Source organism: Phytophthora sojae (genome assembly GCF_000149755.1).
Source record: "Phytophthora sojae unplaced genomic scaffold PHYSOscaffold_13, whole genome shotgun sequence".
Classification (NCBI taxonomy): Eukaryota; Oomycota; class Peronosporomycetes; order Peronosporales; family Peronosporaceae; genus Phytophthora; species Phytophthora sojae.
The window spans coordinates 1,292,015-1,311,460 of NW_009258127.1; the positions used below are offsets into that span (position 1 = coordinate 1,292,015).

Here is a 19,446-nt window from a genome sequence, read left to right on the forward strand (position 1 = left end):
CTCGAAAATCCAGAGCTTCTCCGTGCAAAGCACGGCTTTGTGTGTTGTGGTTGCACTTCGCTGTCTACTCGACTGGGTCCCTGCTACGAGCCTCACGGCCTGCGCGTGCGTGGCGCGTGCCTCTAGGGGGCTGAAGTTGTAGTGAAGCGAATGCTGTGACCTGATTGGCGGATCATCTGGGTTGCGTTGATATGATTGGGCGAGACAGTTGAAGTCGGATCAACAGCTGTGATTAGCATGGATAATCACATGCATTGACGAGACAGACCGTGCCCGTCCCAATCAGGTGTGACCGTCCCAACTGTGTTTGAGTATGGACCGTGTCCGTCCCAATCGAGTGTGCCCGTCCCGGGACATTGTGATTGGCTGACGGCCCGTGCCTGTCCCACTCAAGTGTGACCGCTGCACATGCATATAGTTAAATGAAGTCAAACGAGGGAGATGCTAGGAGAGCTACAAGAGTAGGAAGGAACAAGCAGGACAAAGACAACTAACTCAAATAAACTCACTTTCGGATTTCCTTCCGTCTGCTCACATCGACTACAAGCCTCATTCGCCACTCTCAATATTGTGTACTTAAATGGTCGATCCAACGGTGTTGAAGTTCTAGGATCAACATCTTTCTACTACAACAAAAACCCCACCCAATTCAGCGATTCATTCCTGAATTTGCCATTTCGATTGCGAGCATGCAGTATGGGTTGAAGGCATCGGACCGTGCAATTCTGCCTGGCGAGCACGGGCAAAGGAAGCTTGCTGCAGGTGCTGCAGCAGTCGCTGCCGCTCTTTCCGCGCTCGCACGTGACGCTGTTAGAGCTGTTGCCTGCCGATCGCTAGAAATATTCTTTGACGCCTACACAATTAGTTTTTAGCTTAATTTTTGTAAAAACTACTTTTGTAGATTTTGCAGAATAGTTTCATATCAAGACCCCCCCCTTCTGTGGTCGCACAGCGAAAAGTATATGTTGCGGTACCATTATTATAATAACGTCGGAAGACTGTGTCAACGGAGCAGCAGGCGACGCCGCTCATTCGAACGTTTGTTGTGTGATATCTTTTTTGTCAGCGCTGTGTTGTTTGCTGTTGGACGGAACAGCCATGGGTGTAGGGGGTTCATATCATCTTGAAGAGAGAGAATGGTGTTGAACATGGTGTAGCGCGCTACTTTGTTTGTTGTTTTACAGGCCCTACAAAGCTTTCAAAAACTAGACTCGTTCGGGAGACAAGTCGCTCCAAAACCTTCGTCAAGACGCGCAAGAATAATGACGATAGCGTGCGTGAGGTTTTACTTGCAGTACTGATCAAACCACAGTCGATCTATATTTCTTTTCATACCTCCACTTGCAAACCAAGATTAGATGCCGTAGTTGTAGACCCAACGTAGCAAAACATATCGCTATTCTTCTGCGGGCGAAACAAGAAGAAGCAGTTCTCACACGTTTACTGTTAATTGAGAAGGTGGTAAGTGTGCTGCATGTTAGAATTACCGAATTCCTGATAACGCTTTTTTTGTTTTTGTGTCTTTCTTAAACAGGTGAAACCAAAACCCTTCGATGGAGATATAAGGTACGTAAGTATCGGGTAGTGCAGGAGGAATGCAGTACTCGTACTGGCGTTTCGTGCCCGCTGGTTATCTGCTCATTTGCCATAGTCAACTACCAAACTTCTATTGTGTTTTGTTAGCTCTACCATTGTTCATTTGCCAGCAGTCCCCGTACTTGGACGTATAGCTCTGACACTTTGGCAATGTGACCTGCTAGGTATCTTGTTCTATTCGCGGCGTGATTTATGGTGAAGTAGTAATGCGAACTACCAAGCTATCCCAGCCTACGCAGAACTCTATTTTTTGCCATTTTTGCTGGATCACCCGATCGTGCGGTTCATGCGGAATCGAGTGCGGCTGTGTTCTTACCACAACAAGGCATCACATTATACTAATCACCCTTTTTCATCGATAATTGCTATAGATGACCCAGAACGGGGAAAGCAGGTCAGTGATGCAGTTGACCCTCAACATCATTCCATAATTTGCATGGGTGTTGGCTACGCAACTGCGGTATAAAGCGAGGGGTGACTATTCGGAGTTTTAACCAATAAAATGCAGGGGATTATGAATCTTTCGTGTCCCAAACCGAACACTCAAGCCCGCCACGATGGTTTAATCGGTTACAACGAACCAGTATACCAAGAGTTTCAGGTTCGAAATCGGTATTTTTATGATACGTTCGAACCAAACAATTTGGTTTGGTTTGCTTCAGCCCTTTTGGGTTCGCGTGTTGACCTATTTGGGGCGTACTGTCATCTGTTTACCCAAATGGAGGGCCTCATCGCTAAGGCGATCCCCCTCATGGACGACAGCAAATCTTTTTACTTCTTCCTGTGTGTTGCAAGAAGTAATCGAGGATTAGAGACGCCTTCGGCACCCCCGTGATTCCTTATGCTCGCGATATGACGATGTCCTGGAGAGTGTACAGTATGCGGGTGAAGAGTGTAATACATTAGGGATGGGGACGTAAACGCAGTTACCGGTTGAGCGGGAACTAGCATAACTTTCCCGTTAGCGTTTTTCGCAGCGTACCGACGTTCATCGAAAACCTCGTATTGAACAAGGCAGTGTGAGAGGTTTCAGTTGACGTTAATGTTCGTCAAATTTACGCTAAAAATCTGATCTCGATTTTGCCAACGGGAACTTTACGTTAATTGCCGGCTTGCTGGTGAGCTCGGCGCTGAGCCCGCTTCCGCAAATACCGCGCGGGTTTTGGTAGGTACGTACAGGCCTCCCTAATTGGGGGAAATGGTCCCCATTCCCCCCACTATACCCCTGTTAAGACCCGTTCCCATCCCCCACAAAAATACTATGGTTCTGAGGTGAATTCATGTTGGCAAGCTATTTTCAGATAATTTTGTGGCTTGATAAGCAGCGAGCTCACTCAGACTCCAAACAAACAGGAACATACCCAGGTGGAAGCGTGTTTCTCCGGTAAATGATCGACCTCCAAACCATCCCCACTCATCACAAATATTGTCAAATTTCCGTAATTGGTGGTATTGGCAAGTAGCATTTAAGCTCAAACGGACGGCGAGCTGACCGCGAACTGGAAGAGCCCGTTGGTCTGTAGGCGATGCTACAGAAGAATGTAAGTTTAGGAGCAGCTTTATCATAGGCTATGTTAGTAAATTACATACTTAATTTAAGTAAAGCGGCGCCAATATAAATACGTAAGCCCTACCGATCAAGCAAAGTTACAGAGCTAGTCAAAACTTTTTTCACGATTAGTGATATATAATTCTTTCGCTGACATTGGTTTCTAGCTCATTCGTATGCGGACGAACCGTAACACTTTGAATATCGTAGGTTGAATCCAAATTAGCACCGGCTATGTCAATCCCTAAGATATTTATCTTACTTTCACTATCGTCCCCCACCATACCCATTTTAAATCCTCAAGTCGTCCCCCTATTAATCTAATTGGGGGAATTCCTGCATTTCCCCCAATTAGGGAGGCCTGGGTATGTACATACTTGCACCCGCGCGCCCCAGTTGGCGCCGCGGCGATGAACACCCACCTGTGATATAATTTTCTGCTGGGGAGTTGATGCTGCACAGAGTAAACATTGTGACAAGTCTCCAGTTTTTTGTCTGACGATACAGTACCAATACACTGGTTACAGGTAAGCTTACTGTACAGTGACTGGGGCCAGGGATTGCCAATTGAGGTACATGTCTGTATCGTCAGTCTGTACCATTCAACTACGCGGTCAAGTGGCATTCCACGTTTGTCTTTCAAGACCACAAGGCCCCTCTTTCCAGCGGAATCCCTCTCCACAGTCATGTGCAGTCTATTCTACGTTGCTCTTGCCTTTGCGGCTTTAGCTTGCAGCACCGTCGTCGCAGAGCCCTCGAATCCTGACGTCTCTCCGCTCTCGTCGAAGGTATCTCCTGATTCTGCGGCCAAAAGATCCCTTCGGGTTGCAGGCCAACAAGTTGTCCAGAGCGGCAGGGGGAACGGGTACGGTGGGATATGGAAATCCATCACCCAGAGTACTAACAAGATCGTCCACAAATCGGGTGTCAAACTGAGCGCACTCATCGAGAAGGCCAAGAAGGCGACCGGTAAGAAGTAGTTCGGATGCGGAGAGAGAGTCTGCGACTATCTTCTTTCACTTGCGAAAAGTGATGCATTTCAGGACAAAGCATTCTGGACAACAATCTAGAAATACTAAAAAAAATCAAAGCTTGGCCGTGAGGGAATGTTCGCCGCGTTGAAGCGACCATCCATAATTCATGATCCATGCGACTTTGCATACGGAAATATTTCCCGGGGTATACATTTCGAGTCCTTTGGACCAACAAACGCACCGTACTAGTAGTATAATAGTATTATTAATACTATTTGCAATCTTTTCGGGGGACGAGCTTTACCGAATGGAGAACAAGGTGACGAACACCACCGATTTTGGTGGAGTCTGGCACAACAGCATACTACGCATTTTTGCATGAGGTCGGGCTATGGTTCGCTTATCAAGCTGCCTGAGGTTTATCCAGACGCTGGAGTACTTCAGACCCTCTACATCCTCTTTTTTCCCATTGTCGCAATCCGCCTCAGCCATCCGTCCCAGGCTTTGAAAGTATTATAACACCTCCTGCTTTGTCGAGTGGATACAATTTGTCGGCTAGAGAAGATTGGTAGAAATGATCCTTCAATCGGTAGAATCTCAAATGGGTCGTATACTGTAACGGGGTTACATGAAATAGTGACCCTGTCACCATTCTGGGATGGCTACATCGGTCACTCCCCTGGATAGTGACCCAAGTGGCCTCAGAGCCAACAGATACATTTTGTATGACACAAACTATAGGTAACTTAGGATTTGTATGCAGGCCAAATCTGTACCAACCTATAAATACATTCGGTCTTAGATCTACCGCTTTTCAAGGCAAGTCGTCCCCTTCAGACCAGGGACACGTGAACGGCTGTTCACTTGGAGTTTGTATACTCCTGCTTCCTCTGTTAAGAAGTGCTGTGTGCCCCGTCACACTTGGTAGCACTTGTAGTCAATCCTACGCCTACGCGGGTAGATTGGACTACCTGAATCCTCTGTGGTCTTATCGAGTGAGCCAAGATGGATCGTACGGAGTTTCCCCATCTGAACGACTCGCAGTACGAGTCCGTTCGTACGATGGCAGGCATCTTTGGGACAGATGCCCTGCGTAGCTTAGCGGCGGCGACGCCGGCTGAGCAGGTTGAGCGTATCAACGCATTCGACACCTACGAGCGAGGGCTCATCGCCCACGTTCGAGGGCTGCAGGCCACTGCGGCCGCGCCGAAACCGGTGCAACCGAAGCCCCTGCGGCTGAAGGTTCACCCCTTCGAAGGGAAGGAAGGAGAAAACCTTCACTTCTGGGTTCGAGAGATTGAGCTCGCGATGGACGCGGCTCTCGTCTCGGACGAGCGACTCCGTGTCGCCTTTGCGCTCTCCAACCTTAGTGGTCGCGCTAGAGTTGGGCGTATACGCGCGAAGCGACGACGCCTGGATGCTTCGCATCATGGTCCCAGCTGTGCGAGCAGCTGCGGGCCGCGTTTCTTCCGGCGAACTACGAGTACCGCCAGCGTTCGCGCTTCCTCGCCTGCAAACAAGGAAGGCGCGAGCTGCATGAGTACATCCAGGAGATGCGAGTGCTCACTGCCTCTTTGGTGGGGAACCCCCTGCCTGAACACATCAAGGTGACCGTGTTCATGGACGGTCTGCGTGTCGGTCCTGCCCGCACGCAACTGTTCCGTGTGCAAGCAAACACTATGGAGGAGGCGATTCAGATCGCCCTCCAGGAGGAGTACAGCCACAAGCAGGCTCGTACCCCCGCCACAGTATGGCAGAGCAACCCTGCCTCTGGCGGTGCGCCTAATGGTAAGTCCGGCAATGGAGCGATCAACGGGCCGGTTCCCATGGATCTGGGCATGGCCGAGCAGAGCGACATTCGCTGCTACGGCTGTGGCAAGCTTGGGCACATGAAACGTGCTTGTCCCGCGGGAGGACTGAAGAAGAAGTTCTCTTCGAAGCCCTTTGGCTCTAGGGGTCGCTGGCAGAAGCCGCGCCCCAGGAACCAGGGGAACGCCGGGCACCTGTAGGGGCGGGGCGCCCTACTGGGGAAACACTAAGTCTTCATGAGGGGCGTGCGGGTGGCGCACGCCATGGGGACTTAGCCCCTGAGAGTCTCTGTACTCTCGAAGCGGAGAAGGGCAGCGGTGGGCTGCTTGTGGTGCACGCGAGTGTACCGGGATACGATCATCCCTTGAGAATCTTGATCGACTCTGGGGCGTCCAAGAACTTTGCGCGCCGCCAGACTGTCGCACGCAATCGCGACAAGTACGCCGATGCGCTACGAAGCAGCAAAGGCAACGGGCTGGTCTCGGTAAGACTGGCCGTCGGTACGGTGGTAGAAGTACCTCGGGTCCACATGGACCTCACTGTCAAGTTCGAGGACTTCGACAGCACGGAGCCGTTCTTGGTCCTAGACATGAACAAGTACGACTTGATCCTTGGCATGCCGTGGCTGGAGAAACACGAGCCTTGGATCGACTGGCGCGGCAAGACCATCGGGGCCAGCCGTCCCCCACGCTCTGACAGAGCTTTGGTGAGTCATCTTCCCACCTCTGGCAGCAGCTGGGGCGCCCGCGAGGGCCGCCAGGGCGCAGCAGCGTCTAATGATTTCTTGGGGTCCGTCGAGACTGACGACGACTCCGACCGGGCCGGACAAGGCCTGAGAGTGGAGGTGCCGGACAGCACCTACCAGGTGGGTAACGTAGGTCCACACGCGGGTAACGAAGTACCGCAGGCAGCAAGGGCTGCTGGAGAAGGCGCCGCTGGCGCTGGCGTGGGTAACCAAGTTCCACGCGAGGTCACTCAGACCGTAACGGATGAGGAAGGCACTGCAGGTGCTTCCGATGTGGGTAACATAGTTCCACAGGAGGTCACTCAGACCATAACCGATGCGGGAGTCGCTGGAAGCGCTCCTGGTGTGGGTAACCAAGTTCCACACGGCGAGGTGGATAACATAGTTCCACCCAGCAAGGCGGGTAACCAAGTTCCGCTCAAGGACAAGGCGGGTAACGTAGTTCCGCACGAGATCGAGAAGATCGGTGGTGCCGTCAAGGCGGCGCCACACCCGAGGGTCACGTCGTAAGCCGGGCCTAGTCGTGTGGCCGACGACGCCAGTCGCCAGCGTCCAGCCAAGGCTCCAGCCGCCGAAGAGTGTTATCACATCTTCGACGGCGTGACCGGTAGTCGGGTCAAGACAGGAGCTGTCGAGCTTACAGCTCTGCCCGAGGTTTCAGAGTTGCTGAACCTTGAGGAGCTCGCTATGGAGGACTTCTTGGCCGAGCTAAAGGCCGGGGAGATCGCAGAGTTGGTTCTCCTCCGACCGGAGTCCACGTCGGCCGAGTTGAACTCGTCCTCGGTCATGGACCAGGCAGTCCTGGAGGAGTTCCAGAGACAGCGCGCGTCGTGCATGGGCTCTGAGATTCTTAAGAACCCCCGGGACCCGGTGTACCCCTTGGTGAAGGCGTTTGAGGACGTGGTGTCCAAGGATCCACCGTCCAATCTCCCTCCGGACAGGGGAATCAGGCACGAGATCGATCTCGTGCTGGGCACGAAGTACTGTGTCACGAGGCAATTGCCTCTTCCCCGGGAGCAGTGTGAAGTCATTGATGCCTTCTTTGCCGCCAAGGCGAAAGCAGGCATGGTGCGGGAGTCGATGTCCCCGCACTCGACGCCTACCTTCTGTGTTCGCAAACCGAACGGAAAGTGGCGTCTGGTTCATGCTTATAACAAGCTGAACAGCGCGACAGTGCCTGCGCAGACACCGATCCCGCGCAAGGACGTGTTGCTCAACAACATGGTCGGCTGCACGCTGTATAGCGCGCTGGACCTGGTGGACGGATACTACCAGATCCTGATGCGCGAGAGCGACATCCCATTCACGGCTGTGAGCACGCCGAGCGGTATGCTCTGGGAGTGGCTGGTCATGCCTCAGGGGCTTTCTTACGCCCCGGCAACGTTCAATCGCTTGGTCACACAACTGTTCCGACCTTTGCGTGCGTTCACACAGACGTACTTTGACGACATCTTCGTCCACAGCCGTGCCGAGGCAGGCCAGACGGTCATGGAGGTACATCTCCAGCACCTTCGACGTGTGTTCGAAGTCATGCGGGCGAACAAGCTGTACGCCAACATCGACAAGTGTGTGTTCGCAGCTGAGGAGATCAAGGTCCTGGGCTGCTTCGTCAGCAGCGCCGGGGTCCGGGCGGACCCGGAGAAGGTGAAAACCATCGCGGCTTGGCCGCCACCTCGGTCGCAGAAGGACCTACGACAGTGGTTGGGCCTCGCCAACTACCTGCACAAGTATAGTGCAGGCTACGCCGAGCTGGCACGGCCCTTGTCGGATCTCCTGAAGAACGATGTCGACTGGCGCTGGGAGCGTCGCCATCAAGATGCTTTTAACGACATCAAAGCGAGCTTACAGCGCGCGCCAGTCCTGGCATTGCCGGACGAGACGAAGCCTTTTAGCGTAGTCTGTGATGCGTCTGACTACGCAATTGGCTGTGCGCTATTGCAGGCCGACGATGAAGGCCGCGAACGGGTCATCTCGTTCCAGTCCAGGCAGCTCAAGGCAGCCGAACGGAACTATCCAGTCCACGACAAGGAGCTACTTGCCATGAAGTACGCTCTTGTCAAGTTCCGAGTGCACCTCGTGGGCTCGACGCCCTTTGTCGTTTATACAGACCACGCGTCCTTGCGGACTGCCGTCAACACGCCGCATCTCTCACAGCGGATGGCGCGTTGCCTGTCATTCTTCGCGGAATACAACTTCCGTGTCGAGTACAAGCCGGGCAAGTTGAACGTGCTTGCCGACGCGCTGTCGCGCCGACCCGACTACGAGCTTGCTCATATTAGTCGGGTCACGACGGATCTGTATGATCGCATCAGGCTGGGGTACCGAGACGATGCCAGTCTCGAACCTCTTGTACGGTTCTTGGCCGCTGGCTCGGAAGCCAAGGCCGAGTGGCTCACGCCCCGACAACGTGCAAGGCTGCACCGCTATGAGTGGGCTGATGGCTTGCTCCACTATAGGGTCGAGCCCGAGGATCCTCCCCGTATTGTCGTGCCCAACGACGAGAATATCAAGTACGACATCCTGATGGAGGCGCACGACGCTCCATCCAGTGGCCATCTCGGCCGTGAGAAGACGTACGCGTCTGTCTCGCAGATGTTTTGGTGGCGTCACATGTACAAGTGGGTCGCCACCTACGTCCGTACGTGCGAGACGTGCCAGCGCGTGAAGCCTGCCGGTCACGCCTCGGCACCATTGCAAAGCCTGCCGGTCCCAGCGGACTGCTGGAAGTCGATGAGTCTCGACTTTGTCTTCGGACTTCCGGCCGATGACCGTGGCAACACTGGTGTTGTTGCCTTCGTGTGCCGTCTGAGCAAGATGGTCCACTTTGCTCCAGTTCGTGACACCGTCACTGGCGACGAGGTCGCTCGCCTGTTCATAGACTGTGTCTTCTGACACCACGGTCTGCCCGAGACCATTGTCTCTGATCGAGACCCGCGGTTCACCGCTACGTTCTGGTAGACGCTGTTTCGCCTTCTCAGCACACGAATGTCGATGTCGACGGCGGACCACCCGCCAGACGGAGCGCGTCAATCGCGTGCTCGAAGACACGCTCCGCAGTATCTGCGCGGAGATGCCCCGCTCTTGGGCTGATCGCTTGCCCATGGTTGAGTTCGCACTCAACAATGCGGTACATGCATCGACGGGCTTTACGCCCTTTTACCTAAACGGGTTGCGCCACCCTCAGGTGTCGCTCACATTACGAGGCAGTACCGGGGCTTCGGTCCTAAGTGGGGGAGAGGCTCGGAAAACCTTTTCCTCCCAAGTCTCGGACGTGAGTCCAGCCCCTTGCGGAAGCAACTGTCCTCGTTTGCCGAAGACAGGCTGAACATAATCAGCAGGGTGCGAGACACCATGGCGCAAGCCCAAGATAAACAGAAGGAGTACTCTGACCGAAATGGAAGAGGAAACATGAACGTGTTTAAGGTTGGGGATTTAGTTCTCCTAGATACTAGAAACCTACCGCTAAACACTGTTAGCTCGGTCGAGAGCAACAAGCTGAAGCCCCGCTTCATTGGACCCTTCACGGTCCTCAGCCGGCATGCCGCGGCGTACACCATAGACTTGCCCAAGTCGATGACGACTCACCCGACGTTTTACGTGGGTCGGCTTAAGAGGTACCATGACCCTCTGGCTCTGGCTGCCCCGCAGGAAGCGGTGGGTGGCCCGGTGGAGAAGAGCGCAGCTCCTCGTAGCGCGGCGTCGAGTCGCGGTAAGGCGCCTGATACGCGCGCTGGTCGTAAGACGGCGCGGCGTACATCGGAGAAGCATACGCAGGGGCCCCGTACGAGCCCTGGTCAAACGGGGCCTGATACGAGTGGGGCTGCTGCTGCTCCGGATACGGCGCGTGGCCATGAAGCTCGGCCCGAAGGCCAGCGAGCTGGTTTCGCAGCGAGTCGTAAGACGACAGGTCGGCTCGACGATCCACATGGCCATGGAGACTGCGAGGTTCTTGATAGAGCGAGGCAACATCCACACGGAGCCGCTCCACGGCACCAGGCTTACCAGCACGAGCGGCAGCCTCGCCACTAAGGCCGACGCCAAGCGCGATCTCGAGGACGTACACACGGTCCCGGAGAAGACGAATCTCCTCTTGCTGCAGGGCCACCACCTGACTCGGGGCCCCAGCATACGGCTGCGTCGCCTCAGGCTCGTAGCCATGGCCGTGCGAGGCCACCGCCGGCCCTCCTTGATCGTAATGGGCAGATCCACTACCACGTGGAACGAGTCGTCCGGGAGCGGCGGCTCCATGGCAAGCGCCAGCTGCTCGTGAAGTGGAGGGGTTACCCTGAGTCGGATAACTCGTGGGAGCCCGTTGAGCAGCTCCAGGCAGACTGCCCGAAGGCTGTTGCGATATGGGACGAGAAGCAGCGGCAGCTTCGTAAGTAGTCCTTGGCTTCTTGGCCGGTACCCGGGGCACGGTAGCAGACGTAGTCGCACCACGCCCACGCTCTTCACGAGCTTTGGCTCTCGCCTCTTGCTTCAGCTCGTCCATTTTCGAGTGGAGCTTGCGCTTGCTCACGAGTTGAGCGAACTCGATGCGGAGCTCGCGCACGTCCAGGATTGCGGACAGAGTGCGATCCTCACGGAGTTCTTTGAACTCTTGGTCGGAATACCCTTTGCGCTGGACGTAGCGCCAGAAGAGGTCTTCCACCTCGCTCCAGGTCATGTTGTCATTCGGCTTGACCCAGTGGAAACCCCACACAGGATGGAGTCCACCCTTGTCCTCCGGCTTCTTGCGAAGCGTGGTGAACTCCTTCAGTGTGAGCTTGTGTGGTGCTAGTAGCACACACCGGGCGACTTCAACGTCGCCAAGAAAGAGTGGCTCTTTCTCAACAAGAGCACGCTCATAGGAACCCCTCGAGGTGTACCCGCCGATAAGGCCACGAGGAGCCGAGAGCTTCTCCAACAGCGCTGGCGCACCAGTGCCAGGCTCGGGTGGGAAGTAGCCCTGCGGGTACGTGGCATCCCCGCCTGAAGAAGACTCGATGGCAGTCGTGGCAGTCGACTGCCTGGCATACGCACCCGAGCTAGCAGCGTGGTATTGCTGCTGCTGCTCGTCGAGGTTGTTGGAGAGCTCCTTGGGCTCGTGGACGGCACCCTCCTCATCCTCAGACTCCGAGTCGATGAACAGCTTGGAGCTTGAGCCGCGAGGCGACCTGAAAGCTGAACGCTTCTTCGCCTTGGCCTCGGCGGCCTTCGCAGCGGCAGCCGCTTTCGACGCTTGGGCACGCTCACGACCTTGTGCCAGCGTCAGATGCTTGGATGCCAGCACCTCCTTGGGCTTGGAGCCCGCGTCGCTCGGCGACTTCTCGGCCACGACCCCAGCGTCGGCCATGGCGACTTCGTCGTGCGACTGCTTGCTGTCGCCGGCGTCCTCCGCCTCCTTCCCTGACGAGGCCTTTGCGTCGGCCGAGGCGTTGGTCATGTCGCCTGCCGCCAGCTCCGTGCCTTCGGCAGCGTGCGTGCTGCCCTCCGAGACGTTCTCGTCGTCGGGTGAACTCTCACCGGAGTACTGGACCATCGTGCAGTCAAAGACGGCGGCTTCCCAGTCGCGAGCCGGGCTTTTATGGCCCCGAGGACTCTCCTCCTTGCCTTGCGCGGCGTCAGGAGACTTGCTCCGAGCCCCGGCCTGACGGCCACTCTCCGGCGTGCTGCTACGAGAGCGCACCACCTCCTCGGCCGCCTTCGTGGCCTCCATCAGCGCGGACGACTCGTTCTTGGCCTTGGCCGCCCTGGTCTTCGGCCCTACGGCCGGCGGTTTCGGAGGTGCTTTCGCACTGCGCGCACTGCGCTTTGGAGGCATGCTTCCGGTCGACGTGGAGACCCTGCGGCTTGTTCGGCGATGCGCCAGTTGCTCTGTGAGGCCCGGGAGCCGAGGCGCCAGAGCTCGCGCCGTTGTCGATGGATTTCGACTTTGCGAGTGAAATGTGAGTCGCCGGCGTAACTTCGCTCTGATTGGTCGATAAGATCGAATCTCAAATGGGTCGTATACTGTAACGGGGTTACATGAAATAGTGACCCTGTCACTATTCCGGGGTGGCTACATCGGTCACTCCCCTGGATAGTGACCCAAGTGGCCTCAGAGCCAACAGATACATTTTGTATGACACAAACTATAGGGAACTTAGGATTTGTATGCCAAATCTGTACCAACCTATAAATACATTCAGTCTTAGATCTACCGCTTTTCAAGTCAAGTCGTCCCCTTCAGACCAGGGACACGTGAAGGGCTGTTCACTTGGAGTTTGTATACTCCTGCTTCCTCTGTTAAGAAGTGCTGTGTGCCCCGTCACATATACAGAACGGACCTGGTATTTTATATGAGTTTTTGTAAGCTTTTGGTCAGATAAAAACACATGTTCTAGCGGACACGTTGCCGCAACTCGGAGTTAGTTTTCTTTATGCGGGGGTCTGGGGGTTGCCCCCCCCCCCCCAGAATGCCTAGAATGCATGAAACCCGACCACAGATCAGGTCCGTTCTGTATCTGACCGCAACGATAGGTTACCCTTCAATCGATAGAGAGCTGTGCTTTGCCGGCAAGCGTTTGACCAATCATGTCGCACAGACGTTGCTGGAATCAAGTTTCCAAAACGACAAAGAAAACTCTGCATACTACGAGTTACAGCGAGAACGCCCATGTCTTAATCCTGCCATATCCACGTTTCACTTGGGCGAGAGACTTTCTCTCCAGACTTTTTTCATCCACGTTCTAGCGCCTAAGCGATCTGTTGGAGCATGGTGCTCATATCATGCAAACGAGTACAAACATCTCGCTCTGCTTGCGACCTCAGTTGAAAAATATTTTTTTGTAAGAAAAAACAACAATGTGGACATTTTCAGTCCCCCTGCGCCAACCATGATCGTTTCCGATGCGGTTTCTTCGATCAATCCGTGCCAAGATACGGGTTTTCTCCATGCTCAGCAGCTTGGTGTAGTCGCTGATCTTTTCTTTTTCAATACTATACGTGGCTTTTGCCGACGCCACGCTGTCGAGCTCGCAGTGACAAACACCTAAAACAATGAGCTTCCAACCCTTGGATCCCACGCTTGTCTTCGACCCATCAGTGGTTACCAGCTTTACTGGCCCTGATGGTCAAACAGGCATCTACGTGGACGCTGATCAAATGAACAGCAGCATGCTTTTCAAGACGAACGACACCTCGGCGATGTACATTGGCAAGTTCCAAACGTTTCGCCACTGCTGATCAGATCAACTACTTGCAGGGGGCCAGCACGGGCATCACTGTCGGCGGCAAGGCACTGATTGCTGATGGTAACCGCAACATTGGCAACATCGCCACGCTCACCGCGGACAAACTCAGTGGCACCGCAATCACCGCAGCCCAATACAAGTTCTACAAGAGCTCGGACCACTCGCGCGCGCTGCCCAAGCACTTCCAGATGGGCGTGGTGGTCGAGGGCGCGCACGAGTTCCACTCGGCGCGTCTCACCAAGAAGCAGCGCCGCAAAATCTTCACGGACGAGATCATGGCGGATGAGGCCGTGGTGCAGTACACCCACCGCGTGGCCAGCAACATCCCGGCCGCGCGCGCCACCACGGGCCGCAAGAAGAGACGACGCAACTAGACTAAGCGTGAAAGTGGCTCCGCGACCGAGCAATATAGATTTTCGTGCATTCCTGAACGCCTTCGACTCTTGTTCGTCGTTGCCGTGTCTGTCTGCAGGCAGTTGAGATTGCGAACAAGCAGCGGCGGTGATTGTTCGTGGCCCGTTGCCTCGTCGTGAGGAAGCTTACGAACAAGAGGCCGCAGTGCTCTCCATCACAACTCGAGCGACACCCAAGCCATTGCCATTGCCACTGCCGCTGCAACGCCGTCGTCGCTAGCGTCACTCGAGCAACTCGCTACGCGCGACTCGTCGTGGTGCTTGGGGCCTGCCTTCAACATCCCACCGGTGGCTGGTCAAGTCAAGTTGAAGTGCATCCATAGGCTGTGGACCAAAGCTCATTTCGAGAATTGCAGCCAACGAACGCAACGCGTGCAGTGGAGAGATGGTCAAGCTGTCGAACTCGATCGCGGCGCACGCCCAGTGGACGGGGTTCACGCGCGTGTGGGCAGACCCTGAGCGCCGGCGCCTCATCCTTCGACTGCTTTTCGGTGGTGCGACTGGAGCGCTGACGCTGGCGCTTCTCCACGAGACGTTCAAGGGCATGTGCCGCACTCCGTGGGAAGCTGTTCGTTTAGTCGCGCGTTTGGCTGCCGTCGTCGCCTCAACGATCGTCGAGTTCGTGGCGCGCGGGTGCAAGCCGAGATTCAAGAACTGGACGCTGCGCTTCGACATCCTCCGAGTCGTCATCCGGGAGTGCGCGCGAGGTGCTCGCGGTGAGCGGATGGTGATCGACGCCAAGCACGCGCGCGTGATCCGGTCGCAGAGCGCTGCCTTCGGCACTGTCCTGGGGTGGTTCGCTTGTCGACAGCACAGACGACGGCTGGAACCAGTGCACGCCAACGGGCTGGAGCACGTGTGGCTTCGGTCTGCAGCTCCGCGGACGCCCACGGCCAAGCGCTTCGTGGTGCTCTACGTCCACGGCGGCGGCTTCGCTGTCATGAGTCCCAGACTCTACATCGCCTTTGCATCCACGCTCGCGGTAGCCATCGAGAAGGAGCTGCGTCGACAACTCGGCACAGACGAGTCCGTTCAGGTCGACATCTTCTTGGGCAATTACCGGAAGGCACCCGAGCACTGCTTCCCCACGCCCCCGGAAGACACCGTCGCTGCGTACAAGCACTTGCTCCACACAGAGGGCATTCCTCCGGAGCAGATTATCCTCGCGGGTGATAGTGCTGGGGGTGGGCTGGTGATGTCCACGCTGCTAAGAATGAGAGACGCGAGCCAAGCGCACTTACCCTTGGCTGCCATCTTGATCTGCCCCGCGGTGGATCTGTCTGAGATCGAGACCCACAGCAATTCGGAGCACTGCCTCCTGTCTCCAGAGATGATCGCCGCCGGTCGACTGGGCTACCACACGACGGCGTCCAACCCGACAACTTGGGCGGACGCTTCGTCCGTGCACTGTGACCTGCGTGGACTTCCTCCCGTGTTCGTCCAAGCCGCTACTCTCGACTACATCTACCAGCACTCGGTGCGTCTCGCCCAGAAGGCTGAAGCCGATGGCGTGACCAACTGGGAGCTGGACGTGCACCAAGACCTTCCGCACGTGTTCACCATCTTCCCGTCCTACGTGCTGCCCTACGCACAGGTCGGTGTGCAGCGGGTCGCAGCCTTCGCAGCGAACACCTTTGCAAAGTCTTGCAACGACGACACTGTCAATGCCAGCGCTGCGTAGCTATTGTCCCTACTGGGGAGGGGGGGGGGTGACTTCAATGTACATACATGTATTGATTGATAATTGAGTTAGTTCTGCGCCGGACGCCTTAAATCGAGTAGCACCTTCTTAGGCGGCCATAGCGGCGGGGCTGAAGCCGCTGGTCTTGGGCGTCGGCTGCACTTGTCGGACGATGAACGCCGCCATCCTTTCGATGGCCACGTCGGCGTGCGGCAGGAACCAGGCCGGGAAAATGGGGAACACGTGCGACATGGTCTCGTGTAGGTCGTACTCCCAGTTGGTGACGCCGTCCGCCTTGGCCTTGGCCATCAAGCGCACCGCGTGCTGGTGGATGCTGTCGAGGTCTCCGGTCTGCAGGAACACGGGCGGCAGGTTGCGCAGGTCGCAGTGGACGGAGGAGGCATCTCCCCATTTACTCTGGTCGTCGTGCTCCGGGTGATAGGCCTTGAGCACGGCGTTGCAGCATTCCTGGGTCAGGATGCAGTTGGGCGACGGACGTTCGTCTCCAGCTAAATCCACGAACGGACAGACCAGCGCGGCACAGAGCGGTAAGAGGTGGGGCTTGTTGCGACGCTCTCTCAGCATGGCCGACATGATCAGCCCGGCGCCGGCACTGTCACCGGCCAGCACAACTTGGGAGGGGTCCAGGTTTTCGTGGTACAGCAAGTGTTCGTAGACCTTGACAATGTCCAGTGGCTGGGTCGGGTAGCTGTACTTGGGTACCTTGCGGTAGTTGGCCAGGAAGATTTCCACATGCACTTTGCTCGCAGCCTCGGGGCCGAGTTGACGAACGAGCTCCTTCTCGACGAAGGTGCACAGGGCGTTGCTGAAGTGGATGTACAGCCTCGGACTCATGATGGCGAAGCCGCCCCCATGCGCGTACATCACCACGAGTCTCTGAGTGTTGGGCTTCCGTGGTGCCTGCGACCGAAGCCAGATATGCTCAAGGTCGTTGATCTTGACGGGCTGGTAGCGTTTTCCAGCCTTACGACAAGCCCGGCGACCCCAAAAGGTGCCGAACCACTCGCTTTGTTCACGCACGATGGCCGCATAGCTCTCGTCTCCGAGCACGCGCTCACCATGCAATTCCATGCCCACGCGAATGAAGACGCGGAACAGCTCGAAGCGCAGTGTCCACTGCGGGAAAATGGGTTTGAAACCCCGAGCCATGTACTGCACCACCGTCTTGCCGAAGGCGTAGAGCAGACTACCGAGCAGGTAGACGCCCTCCAGTGGGTTGTTGCACAGCCCCCGCATCGCAATGTGCAGCACCTTGAGCACGACCGCGCCACTGACGCCGCCGAGCAGGAAGCGACGATGCGGATCCGACCACGCCAGCAACAGCGCAGCCGTCAACGCCCAGGGCAACGGCGACTGCAGTCGACCGACACTTGCGAGCATAGTGGTGCCAATGGGTTTCGAGTCGGGAGACTTGGTGATGACCTCGCGAAAACGCAAATGACTTCGTCGGGCTTGGTGGTGGTCAGCCTCCATTGGCACTGCATCGAGCCGCGCCATCGAGATCCCAAGACCGACAGCCGGTGGGCGAAGCCATGCCTTCGGACCTCTTGCTTCGTCTGCAGGGCGGGCGCACGTATGCTGACAGCTTGTCGCGCTTCAATCGAGTCGCTTGACAGCAGGAGGGAGCGTGCAATGCTAGCGTTACAAATTGCTGGTCACTGACCGGGTGGGTCTTCACGCCTGACCAGCAATTTGCAACGTGGGTCACCCACGCCTCGTTTGGTACAGTACTTGATCCCTTCGAGAGGTATTGTCCAGTGTGTTGGTGGTGGTTGTCCGTATAGCCGACGCTTCTTCCTGTAGCAATTGGCATTGATGAAGTTGTCGGTTGTCGAGCTGCTTTTCAGGTTTGCGAAGTTGGTCAGGCGAGCTGTGGCACTTGAACGTTTGAACGGGGTCCAAGCGCTGCCGTACTGGGTGGAGGGCATTGAGCGGCGCCCATGGTTGCCAGGTGCCATTGTGACGTCATGGTCTCGTCTTCATGGTCACGCAACATCCCTGTCACTTTGTTCATGGATACCTCGCGTGTGGACGATTGATGCTGATCTCGTGCTTTGAGGCTTGGAGACGGTGCGTGCAGCCACTTGGCCCATGTTGAAGGCATTTTCAGGTGTCGAGTACTGTGAACCTAAGCATTCAAAATACAGCGGGGAGTTGTGAGTGCAACGACAGCATTCAATAACACAACCAACCAAGGTCCTTAGACCCTCCCCGCAGAGTCCACGTTCATTGATCTCATTAAGCCTGGGCGCGACGCTTCTCGGCAGCGGCCACGGCCTTGGCGAGACTCTGCTCGAAGGGCGGGTAGCACACGCCCTCCTCCGTGATAATGCCCGTCAGGTAGCGGTTCGGCGTGATGTCGAACGCGGGGTTGTACACGGGGCAGCCCTCAGGCGCGACGCGCACACCGCGGATGCAGGCCACCTCGTCGGCACTGCGCTCCTCGATGGGGATGCCCATGCCCTCGAGGAAGTTGAGGTCGATGGTGCTCGTGGGCACGCACGCGTAGACCGGCACCTTGTTCTCCTTGGCCACCACGGCCAGCTTGTACGTGCCGATCTTGTTGACCACGTCGCCGTTGGCCGCCACGCGGTCGGCACCAAACAGCACGACGTCCACCTTGCCGGCCAGCATGAGGTAGCCGGCCGCGTTGTCGGCGATGAGGTGGATGGGGACGCCCTCGCGCATGAGCTCCCAGGCCGAGAGGCGCGCGCCCTGCAGACGCGGGCGCGTTTCGTCCACCCACACGTGGACGTTCTTGCCCTGCGCGTGGCACTCATAGATGACGCCGATGGCGGTGCCGATGTCCACGGTGGCCAGCGCGCCAGTGTTGCAGTGGTGCAGGATGTTGGCGCCCTGGGGGACGACCTCGGCGCCGAACTCGCTCAGGCGCTTGTTGATCGCCACGTCCTCCTCGGCCAGCGCCTGCGCCACCGTTAGCGTGTACGCCACCAGCTCGGCGACCGTCACGTCCTGCTGCACCTTGGCGCGCAGCTCCTTGACCACGCGCTCCGTTGCTACAGAAACACAGAAGGCGTTAGCCGCAGCTACAATAATGTACATTGTCGCTAGCTGAGACCGTGGACGCACCCCACGTGAGGTTGACGGCCGTCGGCCGGGCCGCGTCGATGGTGGCCTTGGCCTGCTCCACGGCCTTGAGCACGTCCTCCTTGGTGCTGCTGCCGGTGGCCGGGAAGCTCTTGGCTCCGATCGCCAGGCCGAACGCGCCGGCAGCGCCGATGGCCGGGGCGCCGCGCACGGCCATGTCGGCGATGGCCTGCGTGACGGCCTCCACCGTCTCGCAGCGCATCAGCACCAGCTCGGTCGGCAGCTTGCGCTGGTCGATGAGCTGCAGCCCGCCGTCGGTCCACAGCACGGATCGCATGCGCTCGCCAGCCATTGCGCCCTCCTTCCTCTCGTGTCGGTTGTCAAATGGTCGGACTT

The 19,446-nt window shown here is 56.7% G+C and overlaps 5 protein-coding genes across 5 annotated transcripts; 3 read left to right on the top strand and 2 right to left on the bottom strand.

Moving 5' to 3' along the window:
* Nucleotides 1-3,855: 3,855 nt before the first annotated feature.
* Nucleotides 3,856-4,119, top strand: PHYSODRAFT_463680 (hypothetical protein; the record flags this gene model as incomplete). The annotated part of the gene is made up of 1 exon (XM_009539485.1): nucleotides 3,856-4,119. A coding segment is annotated over one exon (264 nt), but the record flags the coding sequence as incomplete, so codon positions are not given.
* A 9,905-nt stretch (nucleotides 4,120-14,024) lies between these two features.
* Nucleotides 14,025-14,261, top strand: PHYSODRAFT_530627 (hypothetical protein; the record flags this gene model as incomplete). The annotated part of the gene is made up of 1 exon (XM_009539486.1): nucleotides 14,025-14,261. A coding segment is annotated over one exon (237 nt), but the record flags the coding sequence as incomplete, so codon positions are not given.
* Nucleotides 14,262-14,685: 424 nt separating this feature from the next.
* PHYSODRAFT_530768 (hypothetical protein) lies at nucleotides 14,686-15,981 on the top strand (the record flags this gene model as incomplete). Its single annotated transcript, XM_009539487.1, has 1 exon — nucleotides 14,686-15,981. One exon carries the CDS (start codon nucleotides 14,686-14,688, stop codon nucleotides 15,979-15,981), a length of 1,296 nt encoding a protein of 431 aa, XP_009537782.1.
* Nucleotides 15,982-16,089: 108 nt separating this feature from the next.
* Nucleotides 16,090-17,382, bottom strand: PHYSODRAFT_307047 (hypothetical protein; the record flags this gene model as incomplete). Its single annotated transcript, XM_009539488.1, has 1 exon — nucleotides 16,090-17,382. One exon carries the CDS (start codon nucleotides 17,380-17,382, stop codon nucleotides 16,090-16,092), a length of 1,293 nt encoding a protein of 430 aa, XP_009537783.1.
* Nucleotides 17,383-18,198: 816 nt separating this feature from the next.
* PHYSODRAFT_565850 (hypothetical protein) lies at nucleotides 18,199-19,411 on the bottom strand. Its single transcript, XM_009539489.1, has 2 exons — nucleotides 19,093-19,411; nucleotides 18,199-19,019 (listed from the first exon to the last, which is right to left on the bottom strand). The coding sequence occupies exons 1-2, from the start codon at nucleotides 19,400-19,402 to the stop codon at nucleotides 18,241-18,243; spliced, it is 1,089 nt and encodes a 362-aa protein (XP_009537784.1). The 5' UTR covers nucleotides 19,403-19,411; the 3' UTR covers nucleotides 18,199-18,240.
* Nucleotides 19,412-19,446: the final 35 nt, after the last annotated feature.

Bases quoted from the DNA above. Each gene is read 5' to 3' on its own strand.
- PHYSODRAFT_565850 (XM_009539489.1), bottom strand. From the start codon at position 19,402: ATGGCTGGCGAGCGCATGCGATCCGTGCTGTGGACCGACGGCGGGCTG. The intron at 19,020-19,092 runs GTGCGTCCACGG...GTGTTTCTGTAG, and splicing joins GGCCGTCAACCTCACGTGGG to CAACGGAGCGCGTGGTCAAG.